Below are 25,036 nucleotides of genomic sequence, written 5' to 3'. Positions count from 1 at the left end.
TTATTATTATTGTTATTATTGTTGTTGTTATTATTACTATTATTGTTGTTGTTGTGTTATTTATTTCACTTTTTGTAGCAGGAGCTCATTTGCATATTAGGCAACACCTCCTGAAGTAGCCAATCCTCTTGAAGCTTACAGTAGACACTGTAAGAAGAGCCCTGTAAGCTCTTGGAAGATTGGCTACATCAGGGGTGTATGTCTTAATATGCAAAGGAGTTCCTGCTACAAAAAAAAGCCCTGAGGGCAACCCTAACTCAACACAATCTTTACATTGTCCAGAATGGCTTTCTATTGGGTAGGAAGCTGCTGATTCCCAGCAGCCTTCCAGTGTTTGTCTTTTGCCATTCTTCTACATAGCTCAGTGACAGAATGGAATGGTTTGCAGTGCAATCCAAAACAGAGTTAAGAATATGAATTTAAGAAGAGCCCTGTTGGATCAGACCAGTCATCCATCTAGTCCAGCATCTCTTTCCTAGTAATCCCCAACACATAGTTTTTCACCGCTGCAGCACACTAGGTTGACACTAGGTTTCAAGCATGCATATTTCTGTGTGCCATAATGGTCCCTTAGAAGAAGAGTAGCTCACCAACTGCTCCTGCTCCCCCCTCTTTTACAACCTAAGGGCAAGTAATAAATCCATCTGGCCCAAGGATGTTTAGGTTAGCCTGGCTGGTAACAGTGTGATGCACCTCTCCCCCAGATTCACACAGACAGTCTTATCTGGCCTCAGAGAAAGTGTGAGAAAGGAAGATGTTTTTAGTAGCTTACATTCCTAAGTAATAAAAGAGATACTATGTCGTAACCTTTGAACCAGTGACTCAAATTGCATCTGCATGATACCCTTTGAAGCTATCCTATAAAGTAACGAAATAAGTCTGTGTACGTCATTTCTTCCAAGCACTCTGTCCTTGGTAAAGCTTTTGAGTTTCTACAATAGCAACTTTTGATTCAATAACAAAAGACTGATTATTGAGAAATAGCGATGCTTGACATTATGACACCATGATGTTTCCCCCTCTCAGTCACAGCAGGTTCAGACCCCATTAACCAATACTTGAAGTTGGGATTTTTGTCTGTTGGAGTAAGTGGCCTTAGAAACACATAACTCTGTTTAGGTTTTTATTCCTGCTGCAATATGTTGCAAACTGCATTGGGCTCTAGCTTGGGGAAAAGATATCATAAACATTAAATAAACAGAGACACCCCTGAACAGAGACACCCCATTCTAAACCCAAGAACCTCAAGGGAATTAGAAGGGTGGAACTCTACTTAGGACTATACCTATAATTGTATTTGTAATCATGTTTCTGATGTAACAAACACAAATTTGAGCAGACTTCAGAGGATGGTGGAAGACAGAAGAGCCTGGTGTGACTTTGTCCATGGGGTCGCAAAGAGTTGGACTCGACTGTGCGACTGAACAACAACAACAACAATTGCGTTAGCCCACGTATGTTTGGTTTTCTTGCATGCTTACCAAGGATGTATAAAGTTGAGCCCGGAAACTGATTCTTAGGGACCCTCTGAAATCCCACCCAGAACCCTGAAGGAAACATTTTCAGAACAGAATCAAAACCCAATGGTTCCATCCTTCTAATTCCCTTGAACTCACTGTTTAATATATTCATGGGAGCAAGGTCAAATGAAGATGCTCAGATGTAGGGCTCATCTTGTAGCAGGAGCTCCTTTGCATATTAGGCTACACCCCTCTGATGTAGCCAATCCTCCAAGAGCTTACAAGTAGGCCTTGTAATAAGAACCCTGTAAGCTCTTGGAGGATTGGCTACATCAGGGGGTGCGTGGCCTAATATGCAAAGAAACTCCTGCTGCAAAATGAGTTCTGCAAGATGGAACGTCCATGCTCCAACCTTCCTGCAATTACTAGACCTTGGTAGGTAGGGTTGCCAACTCCTGAATATTTGGGGGTGGAGCCTGGGGAGGGCAGGGGTTAGAGAGGGGGAGCTCAGCAGGGAACTAATCTCTGTTGTCTGAATATCAGCTGGCACCACCAGGAGGTTAGTAACCCTGTTGGCAGGAACAACCAAACAAAGGACTCACATAAAATATACTAACGTTGTTGTTGTTGTTGTTTAGCTTGGAGAAACGTCGACTGTGGGGTGACATGATAGAGGTTTACAAGATAATGCATGGGATGGAGAAAGTAGAGAAAGAAGTACTTTTCTCCCTTTCTCACAATACAAGAACTCGTGGGCATTCGATGAAATTGCTGAGCAGACAGGTTAAAACGGATAAAAGGAAGTACTTCTTCACCCAAAGGGTGATTAACATGTGGAATTCACTGCCACAGGAGGTGGTGGTGGCCACAAGTATAGCCACCTTCAAGAAGGGTTTAGATAAAACTATGGAGCACAGGTCCATCAGTGGCTATTAGCCACAGTGTATGTGTGTATATAAAATTTTTTGCCACTGTGTGACACAGAGTGTTGGACTTGATGGGCCGTTGGCCTGATCCAACATGGCTTCTCTTATGTTCTTATGATCCCACTCCAACCCATCATTCCAGTTATTATACCCAGTCCTACCAAACTGTGTTTTTGTTAGAATGTCATAACCCTATGGATAGCCTCTATCAGGGGTCATTTTGTAGGAAAAAAAGTGGTGGTGCTCATCCAGAGATTGTTATGCAGATGCACCTACTATTCAATGGCCAAGGTGGGAAGGAGGAGGTGGAACTGTCAGAACGGTTTAGGAGCTGTGCTCCTGTGAGCTCCCTCTGAATCCGAGGCCTGGCCTCTATTATACATCACTGCTTTCACAGAGCATGCCAAATGTCCCCCCTCCCAACACACACACACACATACATAACAATAGATCGACATTTCATTTATACATGTCTTTGTTTTGCTTCCACCAATCTTCCAAGTTTCCCCCAGCTTTGCAGAGATTCTTCTTAAGCTGGAGAAATTTTCAGGTGGATCCTAGAGTTCTCCTGCTGTTACAATTGCACTCCAGGCTACAGAAATCTATTCACTTGGAGAAAATGGCTGCGTTGGAGGGAGGACTCTATGGCATTGTATCTTGATGAGGTCTCTCACCTCCCCTATCCTCACTGTCCCCAGGCTTTACCCTCAAATCTCCAGGTATGTCCCAACCCAGGTATGTTGCGGCTCAGTCGGATCCAGAGGCCGGATGAAGGCAGCAGAAGGCTAAGTTGAGCCTGAAGGAGATTAGAAGATTGCTGTTCAGCCAGAAGATGGAAGGCTATGGGCATCGAGCCAAACAGCTGGCCCAAGAAGTGGAGGGCCTGCAGAGGAAGCTGTGGGTTGGAGTGCTTCCCTCAATAGCATTTTTTCTGTGTAGCTGCTGTAAAAGACAAGAGAGAATACCCTAGCAGAGGTGCCGGTCAAGATGGGAAAACCAAGGGTCATCTGGAGGTCCCGATGTCTGCGACGCTTGAGCTCCTGGGTGTCTACAGAAAGGCCAAGCAGTTGGCAGAAGGAACACTGCCCAGCAGCACGCCGATCAAGCAGATCCGCAAAAGGGGAACTGACTGGCATCAAGGAAGTCTCATGCTTGAAGGCTGAAGCCGAAATTGCACCAGAGAGAGAAAGGAAACAGTAGAAGCACGGAAGAAGTAGCTGGCCCAGTGCCAGAACATGGTGTGTGCCCACAAGAGCCTCCCCAAGCGAAAGAAAGCCCCAATTGCCAAACCCTTGTGTGAAGTTACAAAGGGGGGTGAGCGAACACCCTTTGAAGTAAGACACTGAGTAATGTCAGACCTTGAAGAAGGTAAAGACTGTTGTTAAGACTCTGGTCTAGGGCTACCGATGTCAGCAAGGCTGAAGGTTGCCACCCTCCTCATTTTCTGGAAATGTAAGATTGCAGTTGGAGTTCTGTACCAAGTGGAGTGCGCCAGGCAGGATATGGTGTGGTCGCCCTGTGAAGGCAGAGCCAATAGCCCTGACCAGAACAGTTGAGTTAGCAGCAGGAGCCAGAGCAAGCATCTGCACCAATTCAACATTTATGTTTTGACCCTCTACGCCTAAGAAGCCCTGTCTAATGAGAAGGATTGATCCAGCAACAGCAGGAAAACTTGTCTGCCCAGTATTTCAGGTCAAGCTATCTGAATGGTTTCACCACTATACCTAGAAAAAGGAGAGAGAGCATAGTGGTCCATTAGGAGAATTGGGTAGCTAAAATGTGTCAGAGGACTAGTTTTAGCCTGATACATTGCCTAGTGCCTTGTTCATACTGATATGCTTGCCCAGGAAAAGGCTAGAAGGTGAGTTCTTTAAAGAGATTATTCATAAAAAGCCCTCCTGAGTAACAGGGAGTAAGGGAGACTGGACCCAAAAGAAAACTTCTATATGGTTTCCAGAGATTCAATTGTTAGGAAGAGCTCTGTATGCTGTGTTTAAATATGTGTTAGAAATTCTCTTTCTCCAGGTGCACTGTCTTATGCATAGATTCCAACCTGAACTCATTCTAAATGAGTTTCCCCAGGTACGGTTTGTTCCTGAGCTTGAAACTTGCCTGACGACCGACCTCTGGGCCCCACTTACCGGTACGGTGGGGTTCACAGGCAATTAAGACGACCCCTGGCTGCCATCACAGTAGCTGACGCGCTCCACGCTCGGGGAGAAAAAGCCGTCAAAGGAGCGACCAGCTGATCGAGTTAAAAACCTATAATTAGCCTAGATAATGTAATGTTAGAGGTCAGGCCCAGCCTGAGGGATCAGGCTAAGCCTGAAAGAGGGGAATGTGGCAGCAGGCCAAGAAGGAAATATTAGAAAGTATCTGGATTTATGGAAAAGAATGCTTTAGGATGCAAGGATCAATAGAAACAGGCCTACTGGGGCATGTCTGGACTTGCCTGGCTAATAGATTGTATTGCAGGGCTAAAGGCTCATAAAGAAGGCTTGCTATAGTGAAAGATTCAGCTTAGGCTTTGCAGCAAGAAAAGGAACTAGAAGGGCAGATGCAGAACAGTGCTGATGCAAATGAGTGCTCAAAGAAGCATCAGTAGGAACTTGGAAGCTACGAGAAGTAGCCAAAAACGGAACCACCGACGGGTTGTGGCTGGGCACAGATGGTTTGAGGTTAGGGTTGCCTAGGAAACCAGTGGTCCATGATGGCTGAGCAAGAGACTAGTGCCACACTAAAGGAAACTAGTAGACGGCCAGGCACAGCACTTACAGCACCTTCAGCACTTGCAGCACAACGCTTATGCAAATATAGTAGAGAACGTTGAAAGGGGTCAGAACGGGAAATGATTGTGCAAATGGTATATAAGGCCTGCGTGCCTCTGTGGTCTTTGCTCAGACGCCCGCCTTGGTCTGAGCCCGCACATGCTAGCCCCGCACGTGTGTATCCAAATAAAAAGCTTTGCTGTTTTCCTGACTTCGCCTCAAGCCTCGTTTGTAAGTATGATCCAGTAGTAATTGGATAATGCAGACCTTTTTCCTGCTACATGTCAACCCTAAGTGGAAGGGGCAAGTGGGAAAGTGTAGAGTAAGTCTCAACCAGAGTTGCCATTGGTGGTGGTGGTGATGGAGGAGGAGGAGGAGAAGAAGAAGAAGTTGATGATGATGATTATGTTGTTGTTGATGATGATGGTGATGGTGATGATGATGACAACGACGACAACATCAATGATGGTCTGGCAAAATCCCATCAGTGGTGATTGTAGAAAATGTAACCAGCTGGAGTACCAGTTGTAGATGTGGATATGTGAAAATCCACCTTCTCTTCCATGCCTGCTTTTGTTACAATTGAACTCCTGGCTACAGGAATCTGTTTCCCCTTTTTGTTGAGCACTTCAGTGTTGTGTGGCACAGTTCTTCTAGTTCACAGATTCTACATGAAAAAAAGTCTTGTTTGGTATACTGTTGCTCTTTCCAGGTGGACCTCAATCCTGGGGTTTTTACTGGCTGCATATGCCCTCCTTTGGGGCAAGGATCTTCCCTGTCAAAGGTATTACCAGCACATTCAACTTCAACTTACCACATGTTGCATGAGGGTAAGGTGCTTGGATTCAGATTCTTTTAAAAAAATTGGAAGGGAGAGAGGAAAGACTCAAAAACTAACAATTACTGTAAATAGGATTTCAAAAATATACATATAGTAAACACAAAAAGAACCCAGTGGGGCAGAGTGGTAAAGCTGCAGTATTGTAGTCCTTAGCTCTGCTCATGATCTGAGTTCAATCCTGGCAGAAGCTGGGTTCAGGTAGCCAGCTCAAGGTTGACTCAGCCTTCCATCCTTCCGAGGTCAGTAGAATGAGTACCCAGCTTGCTGGGGGGAAAGCGTAGGAGACTGGGGAAGGCAATGGCAAACCACCCCGTAAGAAGTCTGCCGTGAAAACGTTGTGAAAGCAACATCACCCCAGAGTCGGAAACGACTGGTGCTTGTACAGGGGATTACCTTTACCTTTTTAAACACAAAAACTTAACAACAGTGGTGGCAAATCTACACATAAATGTCTGTAAAAGGTTTTCACATATCTAAAACTAAGTTCGTATGTAATTGTTGTTTATATGGCATGTGTTCAAATATCTCAGCCTTTGGGTTAAGGTCAAGCTTAGGATTCACATAACCTGTTCAGCCATGTTCCTCTTCAACAGTGAATAGAAAGGAGAGGAAGAAAAAATCTAGATGTTCTGATCCACAAACAGAAACGTTTTTGCATACCAAGCTGGCTATTTAGCAGTTCCCCACCTCCAAAGGGCAGTTAAAAAAATATATACATATTTAAAACTAGCCAGTCCCACTCTACTGATTTAGAAGGCTAAGTAATTGGTATTCTCGGGGAAAGAAGCATAAATTGCAGCAATATGTTACTTATACATTTGCATAATACATAACATTTGAATTAAACTGGCAGTCCTAATGAAACTGTAATTTCATTTACATTGTAATGAAAGCCCCGTATCGAGTTTACATAATAAAACAACATATCGTAATCCCATTATAACAAGGGAATGTTTTAACAAATATCTTAATATTCAATTAAGCACTTAATGGGATGGAAAGAAATTCACTTAACGCCAACATTACAATATATATGTGTATGTATATGTATGTAATAGTTTCTTCATTGCACGCCAAAGTTTAATTCATTTTGTGGAGGGCATTGCTTAGTCACAGAAGCATTACCCATTTCCTTGTTGAAAAAAAATGTTTTGCAATTTCAAGGTTCAATTTTTGACTTCTTTTTATTCCCCTATGAGGACAGCATGCTTTATTTAAGCCGTAATCTTATCAGTTCAGGACAGAGCACAAAATCCTGTTGGTAACCACATGTGTTTGCGAAAACCTCATTTACTGTGAGAGTTGCCGGTGAACACGACACATTTTTTATGTCATCTTGGACACTAATGAGTATTAAGGAGCTAGGTACCCATTACAATTGAATGTCTGAAAGTGTATCAGTGCCATTCAAAAGGGGGAGGGGATCAAGTTCTCCATAGGAAGGGTCAGTAGTTGAGCACAGAAGTGGCAGGAAACGTTGGAAGGGATTATAAGTCTCTTGCCCACCTATCATTTCCTTTCCAAATAACCTCCCCACACACCAAGAATTCCCCTTTGAGGTTTGTTGTGTATGTGGGCTAATGATGCTTTTACTTGTGTTCCTGCCTGGCTCATTGGAGCCTTTAGGACGGAGCTTGGGGACTCGGGAACAATGGGCAGGAGGATCCAAATCCCTGCTGCCCTGCTCCAATCAGGGGCTCCCTGCTGGTTTGAATAATCCAATGGTGTCCTAGCGTGGGAACCTTGAATTGTATATAGTTGGCCTCGTTGGCCCAGAAAAGCAGTCTTCTAGTTCAGCCGTTACCATGCTGTAACTAATAAAGAGAGCTATGATCACTGCACTTGCGTCTCCTCCTTGCATTGGACCCATTATATTATAAGATTTTTGCCCATATACTGGAAAGCCTGCAGGTGAGGGAATGGCAAGATATTATTTATTCATTCATTCATTCATTTGGGGAAAAGAAAATGGTGAGTAGGTCATTTTAGGGCTTTTTTTTTAAGCAGGAACACAAAGGAATTCAGTTCTGGCTGGCTTGGCATCAGGGTGTGTGGTTTAATATGCAAATTAGTTCCTGCTGGGCTTTTCCTACCAAAAAAAGAGAGCCCCAAGTCAATTTATTTACTTTATTTATATTTTGCCTTTCACCCCAATGGGATCCAAAGCAGCTTACATCATACACCTCTCCTCTGTTTTATCCTCATGACGACCCTGTGAGATAGGTTAGGTTGAGAGTGTGTGACTGGCTGAAGGTCAGCGAGCAAGTTTCAATGGCAGGAGTGGGGGTTTGAACCTAGATTTCCCAGATCCTAGCCTGACACTTTAACCACCACACTATACAGGCTCTCAAAGAATTAACCCCTCCCCCCCACACACACACGCACCAGACACTGGTTTTCCACTCTAATTTTCCATTTCCTATGGTAGAAAAAGTCTTTGGATCACTTCTGTACAATAGGATTGTTTGCCTTTAATAGAAATATGGAGGTATGCTTTTCCCCCTGCTCTCTCCAGGAGGAAAAGAGCTAGAGACTTACTTTAAAAAAAAAATGAAAGTTGGAAATTCAGAGAAAACTACTTGGTTTATCATTGCAATGGGGTCTCAGTATATCATATTTTAATGAGTTTTTAAAATAAACTCAGTCATGATATAGATAAATCCAGGGCTCTTTTTCCAGCAGGCGCTCCTCTGCATAATAGGCTATGCCCCCCTCATGTAGCCAATCCTCCAAGAGCTTAGAGGGCTTTTAGTACAAGATCTACTGGAAGCTCCAGGGGGATTGGCTACATCAAGGGGCATGGCCTAATATGCAGAGGAGCTCCTGTTAGAAAAAGAGCCCTGAATAAATCAATGGAAGCATGCACAAAAAATAAAAAGAATATCTGTGTTGTGAGTAATGATACCACCACCCTCCCTCGAACTTCATTACTGAAGGTGCATGCGGAAGAAAATAAAATGATCCCACAACTGTGAAAATGTAGAGGGAGGGTTGACGTGGAAGAATCCTGCCCAAACATATGGCGCAGAGGTCCATCATTGGCTATTAGCCACAGCTTATTGTTGGAACTCTCTGTCTGAGGCAGTGATGCTCTGTATTCTTGGTGCTTGGGGGACACAGTTGGAGGGTTTCTAGTGTCCTGGCCCCACTATTGGACCTCCTGATGGCATTTGTGGTTTTTTGGCCACTACGTGACACAGAGTGTTGGACTGGAGGGGCCATTGACCTGATCCATTCTCTTATGTTCTTATGTAAACCAATTCCAGTGCTTTTGGATCGATTCCCAAGAAAGTCAGGAATAATCTAAGCATGAGGGAAAGCTCTAAGGGAGAAGCTTCTAGATCTCCTTGTAAGACAAATGCCTGTAAATCTATCTCTCCAGATATTTCTCTCTTACTAACAGAAAATGTCAGCCTTTGCATGAAGAACCATATTAGGACAAATTCTGAAATTCTTTATAGCCCTTAGCATACTTTAAAAAAATAAGTAAATAAATTTTGGTTTGGTTTGGTTTCAGCAACAGCATTGAGGCAGGATGTTAATTGGTCTATACCAGGTCTCAGATTCAGCAGGAGTTTACAGGAGCACAGCTCCTGAACCTTTCTCACAGTTCCCCCTCCTCCTCCCCACTTACCTTGTCTATTGAATAGTGTAGCGGTGGCCAATGGTAGCTCTCCAGATGTTTTTTTGCCTACAACTCCCATCAGCCCCAGCCATTGGCCATGCTGGTTGGGGCTGATGGGAGTTGTAGGCAAAAAAAAACTTCTGGAGAGCTACCGTTAAGCACCTCTGGAATAGTAGGTGCATAACAATCCCTGGATGAGGATAGCGAGCAGCCAGCCAGCCACCAGGGGCTTTGCCACGCCCCCAGCAGCCCTCACTAACCCCTGTAGAAGCCCACACCATCCTTTTCCCACTTCTTATGTGATTTTGGGCAGCAGGTGGCTAGCCAGCCCAAGCAGGCCTCACTCGCCCAGGACTCTCCTTTCTTGCATCAGGTTGCTTTTGGCTAGGGGGGCAGCATATGCTAATGAGTTATGCTACTGAGTTCCACCACCTATTTTTCTACAAAATGACCCCCTGGTCTATACCAAGGTGTGCCTTCCCAAAATAAGCAGGGCATCATTACTGGGATATTTGGTTAATATAGTAGAGTTTTGCCCAGACATAAACAGGTTACTCACCTGTAATTGATGATCTTCGAGTGGTCATCTGTGCAGTCACACACATGGGTTTTCCCGTCAGGACGAACCCTACCTCGGAGATTTTAAAAGCTAGCCTAGGCGTTATTTTTGGCGCGCGCTCCCTTCCGTCCTGGGGAGCAGGCATCCACTGCGCATGCCTGGAACGGGAGGGAGGCGCCCCACCCACTCAGTTTCTTTCCCCGCCGCCGACATAGTAGATGAGCGGTTGCAGAGTACCAGTAGCCAGCAGCGGGGATGGTTGGGCGGGCGTGTGTGACTGCACAGATGACCACTCGAAGATCATCAATTACAGGTGAGTAACCTGTTTATCTTCTTCGTGGTCTCTGTGCAGTCCCACACATGGGTGACTGATAAGCTGAACTGCACGGCGGTGGGCGCTGGCACTAGAGTAGGAGGAAAAAATTAATGCAATGTTAATGCAAATCAGTCAAGCAAGTATTGGACTCCAAAGTAAGTTGGTACTTACCGGGCCCAGGTCGTATCTTTAGTCGAAGATAGAACGGAGTACTGCCTGTCCAAAGGAGGCATCTTGCCTAGCACGAACGTCCAGAGCGTAGTGCATAGCAAAGGTCGAGGTGGAAGACCAGGCGGCGGCAGCGCAGACGTCTTCCATGGAGACCCCTCTGGCTAAGGCAGATGATGTTGACAAAGCTCTTGTAGAGTGAGCTCGTAGTGCAGTTGGAACCGGCTGCTTTGCTAGTCTGTAACACAGCGTTATAGCAGCAACCAACCATTTCGAAAGTCTCTGCGTAGATATCTTTTGTCCCTTATTGTGACGTCCATAGGCCACAAAAAGTCTGGAGTCCTTCCTGAATGATGCTGTCCTATCTATGTAATAAGCGAGTGCCCTTCTAACATCTAGACAGTGTAGGGCTTCTTGGCCCTTATCCGTAGGACGTTGGAAGAAAGCGGGTAAAGTTGTGATCCTGTGCAGGTGAAACGTGGATACTACCTTAGGCAAGAAGGTAGGATCTGGTCGTAGCACTACCCTATCGTGATGAAAAATGGTGTAAGGTGTGTCTGCTCTAAACGCACAAATATCACTGGCTCTTTTAGCGGAGGTGAGTGCGACTAGCAGCGCCGTTTTCCACGAGAGAAAATGCAGAGGTATTGAAGCCATGGGTTCAAAAGGTGGTTTCATTAGCTGGCTTAATACTAAAGATAAACTCCAACTGGGGTACAGTTGTCGTGATGGTGGATGCAAGTGCAAGATTCCTTTCAAGAAGGATTTTGCAGCGGGGTGTGAAAATACAGACCGTCCCTGTATGTGAGGGTGAAAAGCTGAGATTGCTGCCAGGTGCACCTTTAAAGACGAATGAGTTAGCCCCTTTTCAGATAATGACAATGTATAGGCCAAGATTTGAGGCATAGAGGCAGATAAAGGTTTAAAGTTATGCTTGGTTGCGTAGATGGAAAATCTTTTCCATTTCATGGAATATGATTTTCTCGTTGATGGTTTTCGTGCATTTAATAGGACGTTTCTCACTCCCTCAGGGAATTCTGAGAAGGTATCCTCCAAGCCGTCAAGCGAAGTCTGTCCGGGTCGTGATGAAGAACCCTGCCGTTCTGTTGTGAGAGGAGGTTCTTGGCCCGGGGGAAGTGATGGTAAGTATTGTCCGATAGGAAAAGGAGGGTTGTGAACCATGGTTGGCGAGGCCACCACGGTGTGACTAGAATACAATTTGTATTGTCCAGTTGAATTTTCTGTATTGATCGTGTTATCAGTGGAAACGGTGGGAAGAGAAAATGCAGTGGACCTGTCCATTTCTGGATGAAGGCATCCCCTGCAGATTGTGGTGAGGGCGGACCTCTCATAAAAAAGAGAGCACATTGTGCATTGTCTGGTGCAGCAAACACATCTATTGATGGTGTTCCGAATTTCTGGAACACTGGTAGGAGGTACCGCCTGTGGAGTGACCACTCGTGGTCGTTGATGAGGTACCTGCTCAATGTGTCCGCTTGTGTGTTCTGGGCACCGGGGAGATGTACTGCAGTGAGATGGATCTGATGTTCGATACTCCAGTGCCAGAGATGCATTGCTCGCTTGCAAAGACGGGTAGATGCAGTCCCTCCTTGCCTGTTTATATAGAACACAGTCGCCACGTTGTCGGACGCTATTTGAACGTGACGGCCGTGAAGAGATGGCAGGAATGATTTCAGAGCTCTGTGGACGGCTAAGAGCTCCAGGCAGTTGATATGGAGCGACTGTTCGTATGGTGTCCATTGCCCCTGGACTGAGAGGGTGTTTAGATGGGCTCCCCAGCCCCACCTTGATGCGTCTGTTGTGACTACCACTGACGGGCTTAGTCTTAAGAATGGCATGCCTGTTAGCAAATGATTTCGAACTGTCCACCATCCCAAAGAGGGAAGGATGTTGTTTGGGACAATTAGGAGGGTTTGTTGAGATTGGTGTTGGGGACGAAATGCACGAACAAACCAGATTTGTAGGGGCCTCATACGGAGTCTTGCATGTGGTAGGACCGCCGTTGTCGCTGCCATGAGTCCTAACATGCGTTGAATGGTGAAAGCTGTTTGTCTGGGCTGTTGCATTATTTCTGTGGCTAGTGTGTGAATAGAGGCTATTCTGTCTGTTGGGAGGTACGCCTTGTGGTCCGTGGTGCAGAGGCGAGCCCCTATGAATTGAATGTCCTGTGAGGGGATTAGATTCGATTTTTGCTGGTTGACTTGGAGACCCAGGTCTGCTAAGAGTGCAAGGGTTATAGCAATGTCTTTTCCAGTTGTGACCTTGAAGGCCCCACAAGGAGCCAATCGTCTATGTATGGGTAAGTTGCAATTCCGCGCTGTCTGAGGGATGCAGCGACCACCGCCATACACTTTGTAAAAGTCCTGGGTGCTGTGGAGAGTCCGAACAGAAGCGCTCGAAACTGATAATGTCTGTTTCCCACGGCAAATCTCAGGAACTTTCTGTGGCCTTGATGAATCGTTAGGTGGAAATAGGCATCCTGTAAATCTACCAGCGCCATCCAAGCATTTGGAGGGATTAGGGGCAAAATGGATTGGAGGGTGGCCATCCTGAATTTTCTGTGGTGGATGAACTTGTTGAGAGCCCTGAGGTCCAAAATCGGGCGCTGACCTCCATCCCTCTTGGGAACTAGAAAGTACCGGGAATAGAAGCCTGTCCGATGGTACTGATCTGGGACAGGTTCTATGGCCGCCTTGGCCATAAGAGTGATGATCTCTTCTTGGAGGGGAGGGGATGGAGGGGTTGCAACAAAGTGGTGTCTTGCAGGGGGAGAATGAAACTCTATTGAATAACCTCTTAAAATGATATTCAGGACCCATTTGTCTGTGGTAATTAACTTCCAGTTCTCGTAGAACGGTAGGAGTCTGGAAGTGTGGTGAGGTGGCAGAGGTGGAGAGTCAAAGAGACTGCTTGGATGCAGTTGCAGTCTTCTTAGGTTGTTGTGGTCTTTGCTGTCTTTGGTTAAAAGGTTGCTTAGATGGTGGAGCCTTACGTTTCCAGTATTCCGATTGTCGAGGGGACCTGGAGCGTTTGAATGGCGTTGGCTTCCATGGTCTGGCTTTGTAGCCCTGCTGTTGCTGTTGAGTGACACCAAGTCTTTTTGCCCGTTTGCGGCTGTCGTCGACTGTGGTGAGTATGTCGTCTGTCGTGGCATTAAAAAGGCCTTGGCCGTCAAAAGGGAGGTCCTCGATTTTGAATTTAATGTCGGGTTGTAGGGAGGAGGAACGAAGCCAGGCGTGCCTTCTCAAGGCAATTGAGGCAGCCATCGCCTTGGAGGTGCATCCCACTGAGTGACGAATGGTATTTATTTGTTGTTTGGAGACTCTATTGAGCTCCTGCAATAATGTGCATGCCTGTTTTTGAGCAGGTTCTGGTAGGGCCGAGACAAGCGTGCCGAGTTGGGAGGACAGATTGTGGGAGTAAGCAGCAAAGTATGCCAAATAATTATTGATTTTGGCGTTTGCTGTGGAGATGGAATACATCTTCCTTCCCAGAGTGTCCAATTTCCTGCCCTCCTTCTCAGGGGGTACAGGATGACGAGTCTGCTTCGATTTGGAGGAAGAGTGGACTATCATCGAATTCGGAGCCGGGTGACTGAATAGAAACTTCGACTCCGTAGCTTGAATCTTGTATAGGGATTCGATGCGCTTTGACGTGGGAGGAATAGATGCCGGCTTGTCCCAGGCTTCTTTAATGGCATTGAGATGTACAGGAAGCATCGGCAGAAAGGAACCAGCAGGTAGGTCTGAATGGACCAAATCATGAACTACATCCGTGACCTTGGGCGCGTCCGATGTCAGCTTAACATTAAGAGCAGAAGCCATGTTTGCGACCAAGTCCAGATATGTTTTGGCTCCGTCGGATGGTGACAAATCTGCAGGCTTCGCAATATCTGAAGCTGGGGATCCAGGAGAGGACATCGAGTGCATCGAGTCCGATGATTGTGCGTCGGATTCGGCATCGGAGTTGTCAGGTTCGGGTGCTTGCGGGTCCGGTCTGGTGGGACTCGTGTTCTTAGGCTTAGAAGTCGAAGTGGAAGGAGTCGGAGACGGCTGTTTCGTTGGTTGTTTACTCCGTTGGACGGGAGTTGCTTCCTTGGATTGGTTCCTGTGGTAATCTGTACGGTACCGAGAGTGGTGGTAACCGCAGCATTGATGGGAATCCATTGATGGAGACCTCGAGGTGTAGTAGCGTCTTCTCGGGGACATGGATGGAGACCGAGATCTCGGGTTGTAGCGATAGCGGTCCCTCCCCCTGCTAGGGGATCTCTCCGGGAAACGCGTATGATGGTACCGATGTCTCTCGATGCTCGGAGATCTGGCTGGGAACCGATGAGTATCAAAGTACCGATGAGCATCGTGTCTATATTGGATGGGATTCGACATATCGCGAAACGATCTGGGGTTGATGTGTTGTTGAGTCCACTGCAGCGGGTCTCGGATCTTCTCCAGCGAAGGGTCTGGTATGGATCCTTGCAAAGAAGGGGATCGGGACGGAACCGGGATGACTTCCTCCGTCTGTTGATGCGGTGAGTCCGGAAGCGGAGAGGCCGCTTCTTGGGTATCGGATCCGGGTGTGGACGGATCACAATGTCTGTTAGGCTCGTGGGCTTTCTGTTGTTCCGAAGTCTTGTTCGGGTCGGTTTTTCTCGAGTCCTTCGGGTCGGTAGATTTTTTCGGGTCCTTCGGGTCGGTAGGGTTTCTCGAATCCTTCGGGCCCTTCGGATCGGAGTGCTTGTGTTTCTTGGTGTGCTTCCCAGTTTTCAGTTTAATAGGCGCGACCGTTTGTTGTGACGTCTTCGCGCCGTCGCCGGTTTTCGCGGCATCGCCGGGCTTATGCTTGCTGGGAACAATGGCCACTGAAGCTGCCGACCTTGCGCCGTCCCCTTGGGGAGACAGAAGGGGAGGCGACTTACTTGCGGAGGAGGATTGCGACATCTCAGGGTGAAGCACAGACTCCATAAGATGACTTCTCAGTCTAGCGGCTCTGTTTTTCCGCGCCTGTTTGCCGAATTGAAGGCAATGCGCACAGGCGTCTACTTTATGGGCTTCTCCCAGGCAAAATAAACAAAGTGAATGTCCGTCCGATGTAGGGATTTTTGCCCTACAACGCGAACACCTTTTAAAGGTTATTCTACTATCCCTTCCTTCCATACGCCCGGGGGGGGGGGAAGGGAGGTCTGAGGTAAAAGCAGGAAAAAATTTTTTTTTTGAAAGAATATAAGAATATAAGAAGGTAAGAAGGAAAATGGAATAAAAAGAGAGGAAAAACGGTGAAGAAGCGAAGGCTAGGTTCTGAGGTAAAGAGGAGCGCAGCGAGGTAAGACTATCCCGGGCGACGGTTGGAAAGGAACTGAGTGGGTGGGGCGCCTCCCTCCCGTTCCAGGCATGTGCAGTGGATGCCTGCTCCCCAGGACGGAAGGGAGCGCGCGCCAAAAATAACGCCTAGGCTAGCTTTTAAAATCTCCGAGGTAGGGTTCGTCCTGACGGGAAAACCCATGTGTGGGACTGCACAGAGACCACGAAGAAGATAGAAGGTTGATACTGAGTGCAGTCACTAAATCTCCCAGGGACCATATTTCAAAAAAGATAAACTTAATGTTCATTCAAGTAGATTCAGTTCACACTCAAGCAGCAGTCGAAAGAAGAGACAGAAGTCTAATCTAAAGCGTACTTTCCCTGTCACAAATGGCCAGCTTATCTGGTATCATGTGTGCGGGAGTATAAAGATGATCAGAGGTGAAATTCTAGCAGGAGCTCCTTTGCAATATTAGGTCACACACCCCTGTTGAAGCCAATCCTCCAAGAGCTTACAAGATTCTTTTTTGTAAGCTCTTGGAGGATTGGCTAAATCAGGGGGCGTGGCCTAATATTGCAAAGGAGCTCTTGCTAGAATTCCACCCCTGATGATGATGATGATGATATTGGATTTATATCCCACCCTCCAGTCTGAATCTCAGAGTCTCCGAGCGGCTCATAATCTCCTTTATCTTCCTAAACCACAACAAACCCCCTGTGAGGCAGGTGGGGCTGAGAGAGCTCTCCCAGTTGCTACCATTTCAAGGGCAATTCTGTGAGAGCTGTGGCTCATCCAAGGCCATTCCAGCAGCTGCAAGTGGAGGAGTGGGGAATCAAACCTGGTTCTCCCAGATAAGAGCCTGCGCATTAAATCACTACACCAAACTAGGCATTGTCTCTGTTGAAGAGACCTGCAGAGATGTCTCCATGGAAAGCTATGTGGAGAGAGTGAGAGGACGGAGAGAGACAGAGAGGAGAGGTCAGAGGGTGGCTCCCAGGTTAAGGCAAAGAGGCATCCTATTCAAGGAGATAGCCCCTTTGCATCCTCAGAGTGATGTAGCATCCTCCGTGTCCAGCCATACTGAGTCTCTCACTCCAACCATCACAACAGCACTTTAGAAACAGAGGGGGAGGATTTAGAGCAACGGACACATGAGAGTGTTTATGCTGCCCTGCAATGTAACTTTCGTCCAGAAGGACAAGGAAGAGGCAGCTGTCTAATTATACAGGGATTATACAATTATGCACGGCTGTGTTTCATCTGTAGAGCACATGCATATTGAGCCTATGCTCTTGAGTCAGAAGAGGAGCTAGCTCAGATACTGACGGGATCAAGGGCATCATTCCCCTGCACAGCAGGAATCCACGGCCCGGGTGGATGAACTGAAAAATGCCATCCCAATTGGAATTCTCCAAGGAATTGCCTGTTCCTACCAGAGTTCTCCATATTGTCCAATGGAGTTGATTGCATGGTCCTTTCATGTATTTTCCACTGGAACCGCCCAGATTTTTTAACACTGGGGGGATGTGCACTAGATATGCATTTGAATCGGCAGAATGATTACAGGAGCAATACGGAACTGACAGATTGCAAGATGCATTGAATGCGTATGTATGAGACAGACAGACAGACAGACAGATGATGATGATGATGATGATGATGATGATGATGATGATGATGATGATGATGATGATGATAGACTGACTGACTTGGGGATCCCCAAGTTCCAAGAGGAGGCTGGCACCCCAGATTTTAGTACATTACAGTACCTGTATAAGCAAACTGGACCAGGTCCCACAGGGCACTAGGGTCAATGCCTTCCATTTTGATTTCCTCTTGCTTGGCTTCACAAACATCACTTGTAAACATGGCAGCAAAGTAGTCAGAAACTGAACTTAGAACAAGCCTGGAAAAAAGCAGAGAGAGAATCATGTAGACATATTATATTTTGTATAACTGCAGAGGAGTTCCATTCTCAGTGTGCTAGCATTATTGCTGCAGTAGCTTTAAGCAGTTTTCAGGTCTATAAGGTAAAAATATGGTCAAAAAAAAAAGAAAGAAAGTGCATGTTTTATTTCAAACATGGGTGGTATTAAAAAAGGTTACCCATGCATAAAAATTCAATCGGATCAAGTGAACAGAAAGAAAAATGAAATTCAAATGCTTGTGTTACTAACACATTCCCTATTTAGATTCCAAGTTATTTTTGGAGAACCACCAAGTAACCAAATAAAGAGAAGTAGTTTAGGGACTGGTATTACTAATAAAGTGAGGAGCAGAGTTGCATCAAGGACGCATGTTTGGCTGATGAGTTCATGCCCTCAACAGCAGAACAGCCTTTGTGTTATCACCAATTGAGGACACACCTCAGTAGCCACAGAAAACAGGTGTTCACTTAAGATAGGGGTATCAAACATGCGGCCCAGGGGCCAAATCAGGCCCCCAGAGTCCCTCTATCAGGCCCCCGAGCAACTGGTTGTCATCTACTTCTCTCTCCCTTGCTTTGCCAGGCTTGCTCAATTACACAGGAGCTACAGAGCAAAGCCTCTGTTTTCTCCATTGGCTGAGGCTCCTCTCTTGGGAAGGATGGGGAAGGAATAGCTTGCTTTGCTAGGCTCTTTCAATCACACAGCAAAGCTACTGATCCAAGCCTCTCTTCCTTCTATTAACTGAGACTCTTCCTGGTCCTCTGGGGAAAGAAGGAAAGAGTCGGAGCTTCCTTTGCCCGGTTCCCTGGATCCCACAGGAGAGATACAAAGAAAGCACCTTTTAGACCAATGAGTGCTAATGTTTTAAGCTTGTTTTATTTTAGAAGAAGAAGATATTGGATTTATATCCCGCCCTCCACTCCGAAGAGTCTCAGAGCGGCTCACAGTCTCCTTTACCTTCCTTCCCCACAACAGACACCCTGTGAGGTGGGTGGGGCTGGAGAGGGCTCTCAGCAGCTGCCCTTTCAAGGACAACCTCTGCCAGAGCTATGGCTGACCCAAGGCCATGCTAGCAGGTGCAAGCAGAGGAGTGGGGAATCAAACCTGGTTCTCCCAGATAAGAGTCCGCACACTTAACCACTACACCAAACTGATGTAGCTTTTTGTTTGTGTTTGTCTGTGTCCTTTATAAAGTTTATGTCTCTGCTACCTGTCATTACATTTTATGACACACATGGCCCAGCCCAACAAGGTTTCATTTATGTCAGATCTGGCCCTCATAACAAATGAGTTCAGCACTCCTGCCTTCACATGTAGCTGGTGGTGGAATGTTCTGTCAAGTCCCAACCATCTTATGAAGACCCCATTGGGTCTTCAAGGCAAGAGACAAACACAGGTGATTTGCCATTGCTTTCGTCTGGCAGAGGTTGTCCTTGAAAGGGCAGCTGCTGTGAAGCCCTCTCAGTCCCACCCACATGTTGTGGGGGGAGAAGATACAGGAGATTGTAAGCAGTTCTGAGTCTCTGATTCAGAGAGAAGGGCAGGGTATAAATCTGCAATTCTTCTTCTTCTTCTCTGCATAGCAACCCTGGACTTCTCACATGGGCTCCCATCTAAGTACTAACCAGGACAAACCCTTCTTAGCTTCCAGATCTGAAGAGTTATGGCTAGCCACCCTGGGCCATCCAGGTGAGGTCTCACTTATAACAAAAAGTTATTTTAAAAATCCCCAAACTGCATGGAGCTGCTTACTCATAAGAACATAAGAGAAGCCATGTTGGATCAGGCCAATGGCCCATCCAGTCCAACACTCTTTGTCACACAGTGGCCAAAAAACCCAAGTGCCATCAGGAGGTCCACCAGTGGGGCCAGGACACTAGAAGCCCTGCCCCTTTGCACCCCCAAGCACCAAGAATACAGAGCATCACTGCCCCACACTGAGAGTTCCAATGATAAGCTGTGGCTAATAGCCACTGATGGACTTCTACTCCATATGCTTATCCAATTTACTCTTGAAGTTGTCTATGCTTGTAGCCACCGCCACCTTCTGCGGCAGTGAATTCCACACTCAATATCTCTCCTCCATGTTGTCCAACAGAATGACTTAATGATGCAACATGAGTGTCTCCCTCCATGGTCAGCCACGTCTTCCAATGATGGGAAGAAGTATAGAGTCCCATATCATATTATGACATCATGTAACGTATTCTTTGTGTTAAACATTACAAGGAAGAAGGAGCTATTCCAAAGAAAGAACCGTGGTCATCTCTTGCATCAAGCAGAATGTAGAGCTCTGTGGCTTCTTGGAGACCATCAAATTTATTTGAGGACATATTGCTAGGGCAGAGGCCATCAGGGCTTTTTCTGTAGCAGGAACTCCTTTTCATATTAGGCCACACACCCCTGATGTAGCCAATCCTCCTGGAGCTTACAGTAGACCCTGGACTAAGAGCCCTATAAGCTCTTAGGGGATTGGCTACATCAGGGTGTGTGGCCTAATAAGCAAAGGAGTTCCAGCTACAACAAAAAAGCCCCGAAGGCCATTACATTAAATGCAAGGTGTGCTACCTCTAGTTGCAGGGATACATGGGCATAAGCTTCCATTGCAGAGCAAGGAATACAGTTTGCTTCCATTTGCCATCCCATTCTCAATGTCAATAAATCTCCCCTTCTAGAACAGAAGAACCAACAAATGCCTTCATAGATTATGTGACCATTCAAGCAAGCTGCTTCTATTACTGTAGGGAGTAGCTGGTTCTCCATTTTCCCTTGAGTTGACAAAATGTGCTTGTCTAAATTTGATTTGTTGGCCACCTTGAGCAAACTGATGAGCGGGTGTGATGTAAATCAAATATATAATAAACAGGAGAAAAGCTGGAAGGGCAGAGGGATATCATTACAAAGGGTGGTGAACATTGAGAGAAGGGGCAGCTCAGAGTCTCTTACATCATCCAGTTCTTCTCCATCTGTTTTGTTCTCACAGTAGCTCAAGACAGAGGCCGTTTTCGCACTAGCGTTTGCTCCGTCGTAGCGCCCCATTTACCTCCGGATCTTCTCTTGGATTTCGCACATCTTGCTCCGGCGCTGCGGTTTGCTCCGGCGCTACAGGGATTTTACGCCGGAGTATGTTTTTCAGCATGTTGCCGGAGTTTCCGAAAACCTCCGGATCCACTCCGGATCCACTCAGCGGAGTTTGCTGTGGGAAATCCATCCACGCCGGATCGACTGCTTTGTGGGCGGCACCCTCTCCCTTTCCGTCCTCCCACCCCATCCACCCCCTTGGCCAATCATCAGCCTTTCGCGGCGCTTCCCCGAAGTGCCGGCGCGGCCATTTTTTTTTTTAAACTTCACAGTTTTGCGTAATAGCGATATTTCGAAATTAACAAAGGGAAAAAAAAAAACCCTCCTGGAATAGTTGCGTTATTTCGCTGTTGCGTTATCCCCCGCCTCTTCTCCCTTTAGGGGCCCCGGTGGGGGGACCGCGGCAGCCCCCCCAGCAGGCCTTTTCCAGCCAGTTCGTTTCGGGTCTAGTTTGGGGAGGGCGAGCGGGAAGGAGGCGGTTTCAGCGGGCCGGCGGAGGGGCCCCGGCAGCTTCGACTCTCCCCAGCTCAAACCCCCCCACTTCACTTCCATTTGCGCCCCGCTTGACCCCGCCGGCTTCCCGCTGCCGCCGCCGCCTTGGCAAAGGGAGCCCAGCCGCCCAGAGACATTTGGCGGCGGCGGCGCTTCTCCATTGTTGGGGGGGGGGAATCTAGTGCCGGTGCGGGCCAAAGCGTTCATGTGCGTGTGTTAAAAACGGAATGCCTCCCTCAGCTGTGCCACCAGGATTTCTGGACCTGCACAAAATCGCCATGTATAAAATGGGAAGTTGGAGTCCTGCATTCTTCTCCCTGGCTACATTCCGCTCGGTTAGAAAATAGACGGAGCTCGCTCTTCACACCCGCCACAGAAGGGGAAGGAGAGAATGGGGCGGGGGGGGGGGGAGCTCTGGCAGCAGGAATCAGTCAGGTCCCCCGTTGCAAGCGCCAGCCGGAAAGGGGAAAGAGAGCGGAGGAAATCCCAGCTTCGCCACCCGGGAGGGAGCGAAGGGAAGAAGCTGCCACACACACACACACACACACACAAACCCCTCGATTTCTCTCTCTTCGTTATTGCGATATTTCGCAAATTCAGAATTTGGGGGGGGAATATAGTGCTAGGAATGCTTCTGTTAATACATAAAGGACTGTGGAGGACTCTACAGCTGCAGCCAATCCATGAGCAGCAGCAGCACACGTGATGCGGTTTGTCCACGAAATGAAGGGGAGGGAACAGCTCGATGTTACGTTAGTACGTCATTACGCAACCAGACTTGCGCTTAAAAAAAAAATGATTGACAGGGCATCGAACTCAAGCCGATGCCAGTGGGAAAACGATTTGAGCCGGGGCTTCAGGGAAGGCGACTCCGCAAAGAGTCACTAGTGGGAAAACGAGAAAAATGATCCGGAGATAATTGCGCCGGGGAATAAGGGGAGCAAACGCTAAGTGGGAAAACGGCCAGAGTGGTCAAAAACACACCTTGAAGGAGCTGTTCCATTTATTAGCCAAATAAAGGTAAAGGTAGCCCCGTGTGCAAGCACCAGTCGTTTCCAATGCTGGGGTGACATTGCATCACAACGTTTTCATGGCAGACTTTTAAAGGGTTGGTTTGCCATTGCCTTCCCCAGTCATCTACATTTTCTCCCCAGCAAGCTGGATACTCATTTTACCAACCCTGGAAGGATGGAAGGCAGAGTCAACCTTGAACTACCTGAACGGAGCTTGCACCAGGATCAAACTCAGGTTTTGAGCAGAGAGCTTCGACTGCAGTACTCAGCTTTGCCACTCCGTGCCACAGGGCTCAGAGCCAAATAGCCTGACACATTCTTGAACACATGAAGCTGCCTTCTGTTGAATCAGACCCTTGGTCCATCTTGTTCAGTATTATCTACTCAGACTGGTAACAACTCTCCAGGGACTCAAGCAGAAGTCCTTCCCATCACCTCCTGCCTGGTCCTTTTCACAGGAGATGCCAGGGATTGAACCTGGGACCTTCTGCATGCCAAGCAGATACTCAGCCACTGAGCCATGGCCCCTTTTCCTGTTCAGTATGGAGGCTGGAACTGATTTACTCGTGTTCTATTTGCTCTGGGTCCAATCCTGTTGAGAAGAGGGTTGTGGCCCTGTTTCTCCATGGCACTGTGGTATAATTGCATACCTCCACAGGTTTCTTTGGATCTTTCCCAAATCAGGTTTCCTGCCACATTTTGGATACTGAAGGTGAGAAAGTTCAGATTGTCCTAGTTCTGTCCCTGGAAACTGGGAAAGGCCCTAGTTGGGGGAGGGGATGGTTGCTGCCAGGGAAATGGGACAGGGACAGTTGGCTATGGAGTAGCTCAATTGCTGCTGTGCTGTAGGAACAGGCAAACTACACAAACCTGTTCTCATGGGGAAAACATTCAAGACATTCAAATATATATATTTGAGAAATTGGCTACCAGAAGACAATGGCTCTAATTTAGGAGGAGGAGAAAGAGAAAGAGAAAGAGAAAGAGAAGGAGAAGGAGAAGGAGAAGGAGAAGGGGAAGGGGAAGGGGAAGGGGAAGGGGAAGGGGAAGAGGAAGGGGAAGGGGAAGGGGAAGGGGAAGGGGGAAGGGGAAGAGGAAGGGGAAGGGGAAGGGGAAGGGGAAGGGGAAGGGGAAGGGGAAGGGGAAGGGGAAGGGGAAGGGGAAGGGAAGGGGAAGGGGAAGGAGAAGGGGAAGGGGAAGGGGAAGGGGAAGAGGAAGGGGAAGGGGAAGGGAAGGGGAAGGGGAAGAGGAAGAGGAAGGGGAAGGGGAAGGGGAAGGGGAAGGAGAAGGGAAGGAGAAGGGGAAGGGGAAGGGAAGGGAAGAGGAAGGGGAAGGGGAAGGGGAAGGGGAAGGGGAAGAGGAAGGGAAGGGGAAGGGGAAGGGGAAGGGGAAGAGGAAGGGGAAGGGGAAGGGGAAGGGGAAGGGGAAGGGGAAGGGGAAGGGAGGGAAGGGGAAGGGGAAGGGGAAGGGGAAGGGGAAGGGGAAGGGGAAGGGGAAGGGGAAGGGGAAGGGAAGGGGAAGGGGAAGGGGAAGGGGAAGGGGAAGGGGAAGGGGAAGGGAAGGGGAAGGGAAGGGGAAGGGGAAGGGGAAGGGGAAGGGGAAGGAGAAGGGGAAGGGAGAAGGGGAAGGGAGAAGGGGAAGGAGGAAGGGGAAGGAGGAAGGGGAAGGAGGGAAGGGGAAGGGAAGGGAAGGGGAAGGGGAAGGGGAAGGGGAAGGGGAAGGGGAAGGGGAAGGGGAAGGGGAAGGGGAAGGGGAAGGGGAAGGGGAAGGGAAGGGGAAGGGGAAGGGGAAGAGGAAGGGGAAGGGGAAGGGGAAGGGGAAGGGGAAGGGGAAGGGGAAGGGGAAGGGGAAGGGGAAGGGGAAGGGGAAGGGAAGGGGAAGGGGAAGGGGAAGGGGAAGGGGAAGGGGAAGGGGAAGGGAAGGGGAAGGGGAAGGGGAAGGGGAAGGGGAAGGGGAAGGGGAAGGGGAAGGGGAAGGGGAAGGGGAAGGGGAAGGGGAAGGGAAGGGGAAGGGGAAGGGGAAGGGGAAGGGGAAGGGGAAGGGGAAGGGGAAGGGGAAGGGAGAAGGGGAAGGGGAAGGGGAAGGGGAAGGGGAAGGGGAAGGGGAAGGGGGAAGGGGAAGGGGAAGGGGAAGGGGAAGGGGAAGGGGGAAGGGGAAGGGGAAGGGGAGGGGAAGGGGAAGGGGAAGGGGGAAGGGGAAGGGGAAGGGGATGGGGAAGGGGAGGGAAGGGGATGGTGAAGGGGAAGGGGAAGGGGAAGGGGGAAGGGAGGGAAGGGGAAGGGGAAGGGGAAGGGGAAGGGAGTGGGAAGGGGAAGGAGGGAAGGGGAAGGGGAAGGGGAAGGGGAAGGGGAAGGGGAAGGGGAAGGGGAAGGGGAAGGGGAAGGGGAAGGGGAAGGGGAAGGGGAAGGAGAAGGAGAAGGAGAAGGAGAAGGAGAAGGAGAAGGAGAAGGAGAAGGAGAAGGAGAGGAGAAGAAGAAGAAGAAGAGAAGAAGAAGAAGAAGAAGAAGAAGAAGAAGAAGAAGAAGAAGAAGAAGAAGAAG

General features: G+C 48.0%; 1 protein-coding gene across 2 annotated transcripts in view; it reads right to left on the bottom strand.

Annotated features, from left to right (window-relative positions):
- Positions 1 to 25,036, bottom strand: part of KLHL1 (kelch like family member 1) — a 331,806-nt gene that overhangs the window by 219,612 nt on the left and 87,158 nt on the right. For both annotated transcript variants that reach the window (XM_060233540.1, XM_060233541.1), the window contains exon 3: positions 17,752 to 17,888. In XM_060233540.1, coding sequence (XP_060089523.1) covers positions 17,752 to 17,888 — 137 coding nt within the window. The remainder of the gene's footprint in view (positions 1 to 17,751; positions 17,889 to 25,036) is intronic.

The sequence above is a fragment of the Heteronotia binoei genome, chromosome 3 (genome assembly GCF_032191835.1).
Source record: "Heteronotia binoei isolate CCM8104 ecotype False Entrance Well chromosome 3, APGP_CSIRO_Hbin_v1, whole genome shotgun sequence".
Taxonomy (NCBI): domain Eukaryota; kingdom Metazoa; phylum Chordata; class Lepidosauria; order Squamata; family Gekkonidae; genus Heteronotia; species Heteronotia binoei.
Note: the sequence above shows the minus strand (reverse complement) of the source record. Positions and strands in the feature narration are given on the sequence as shown.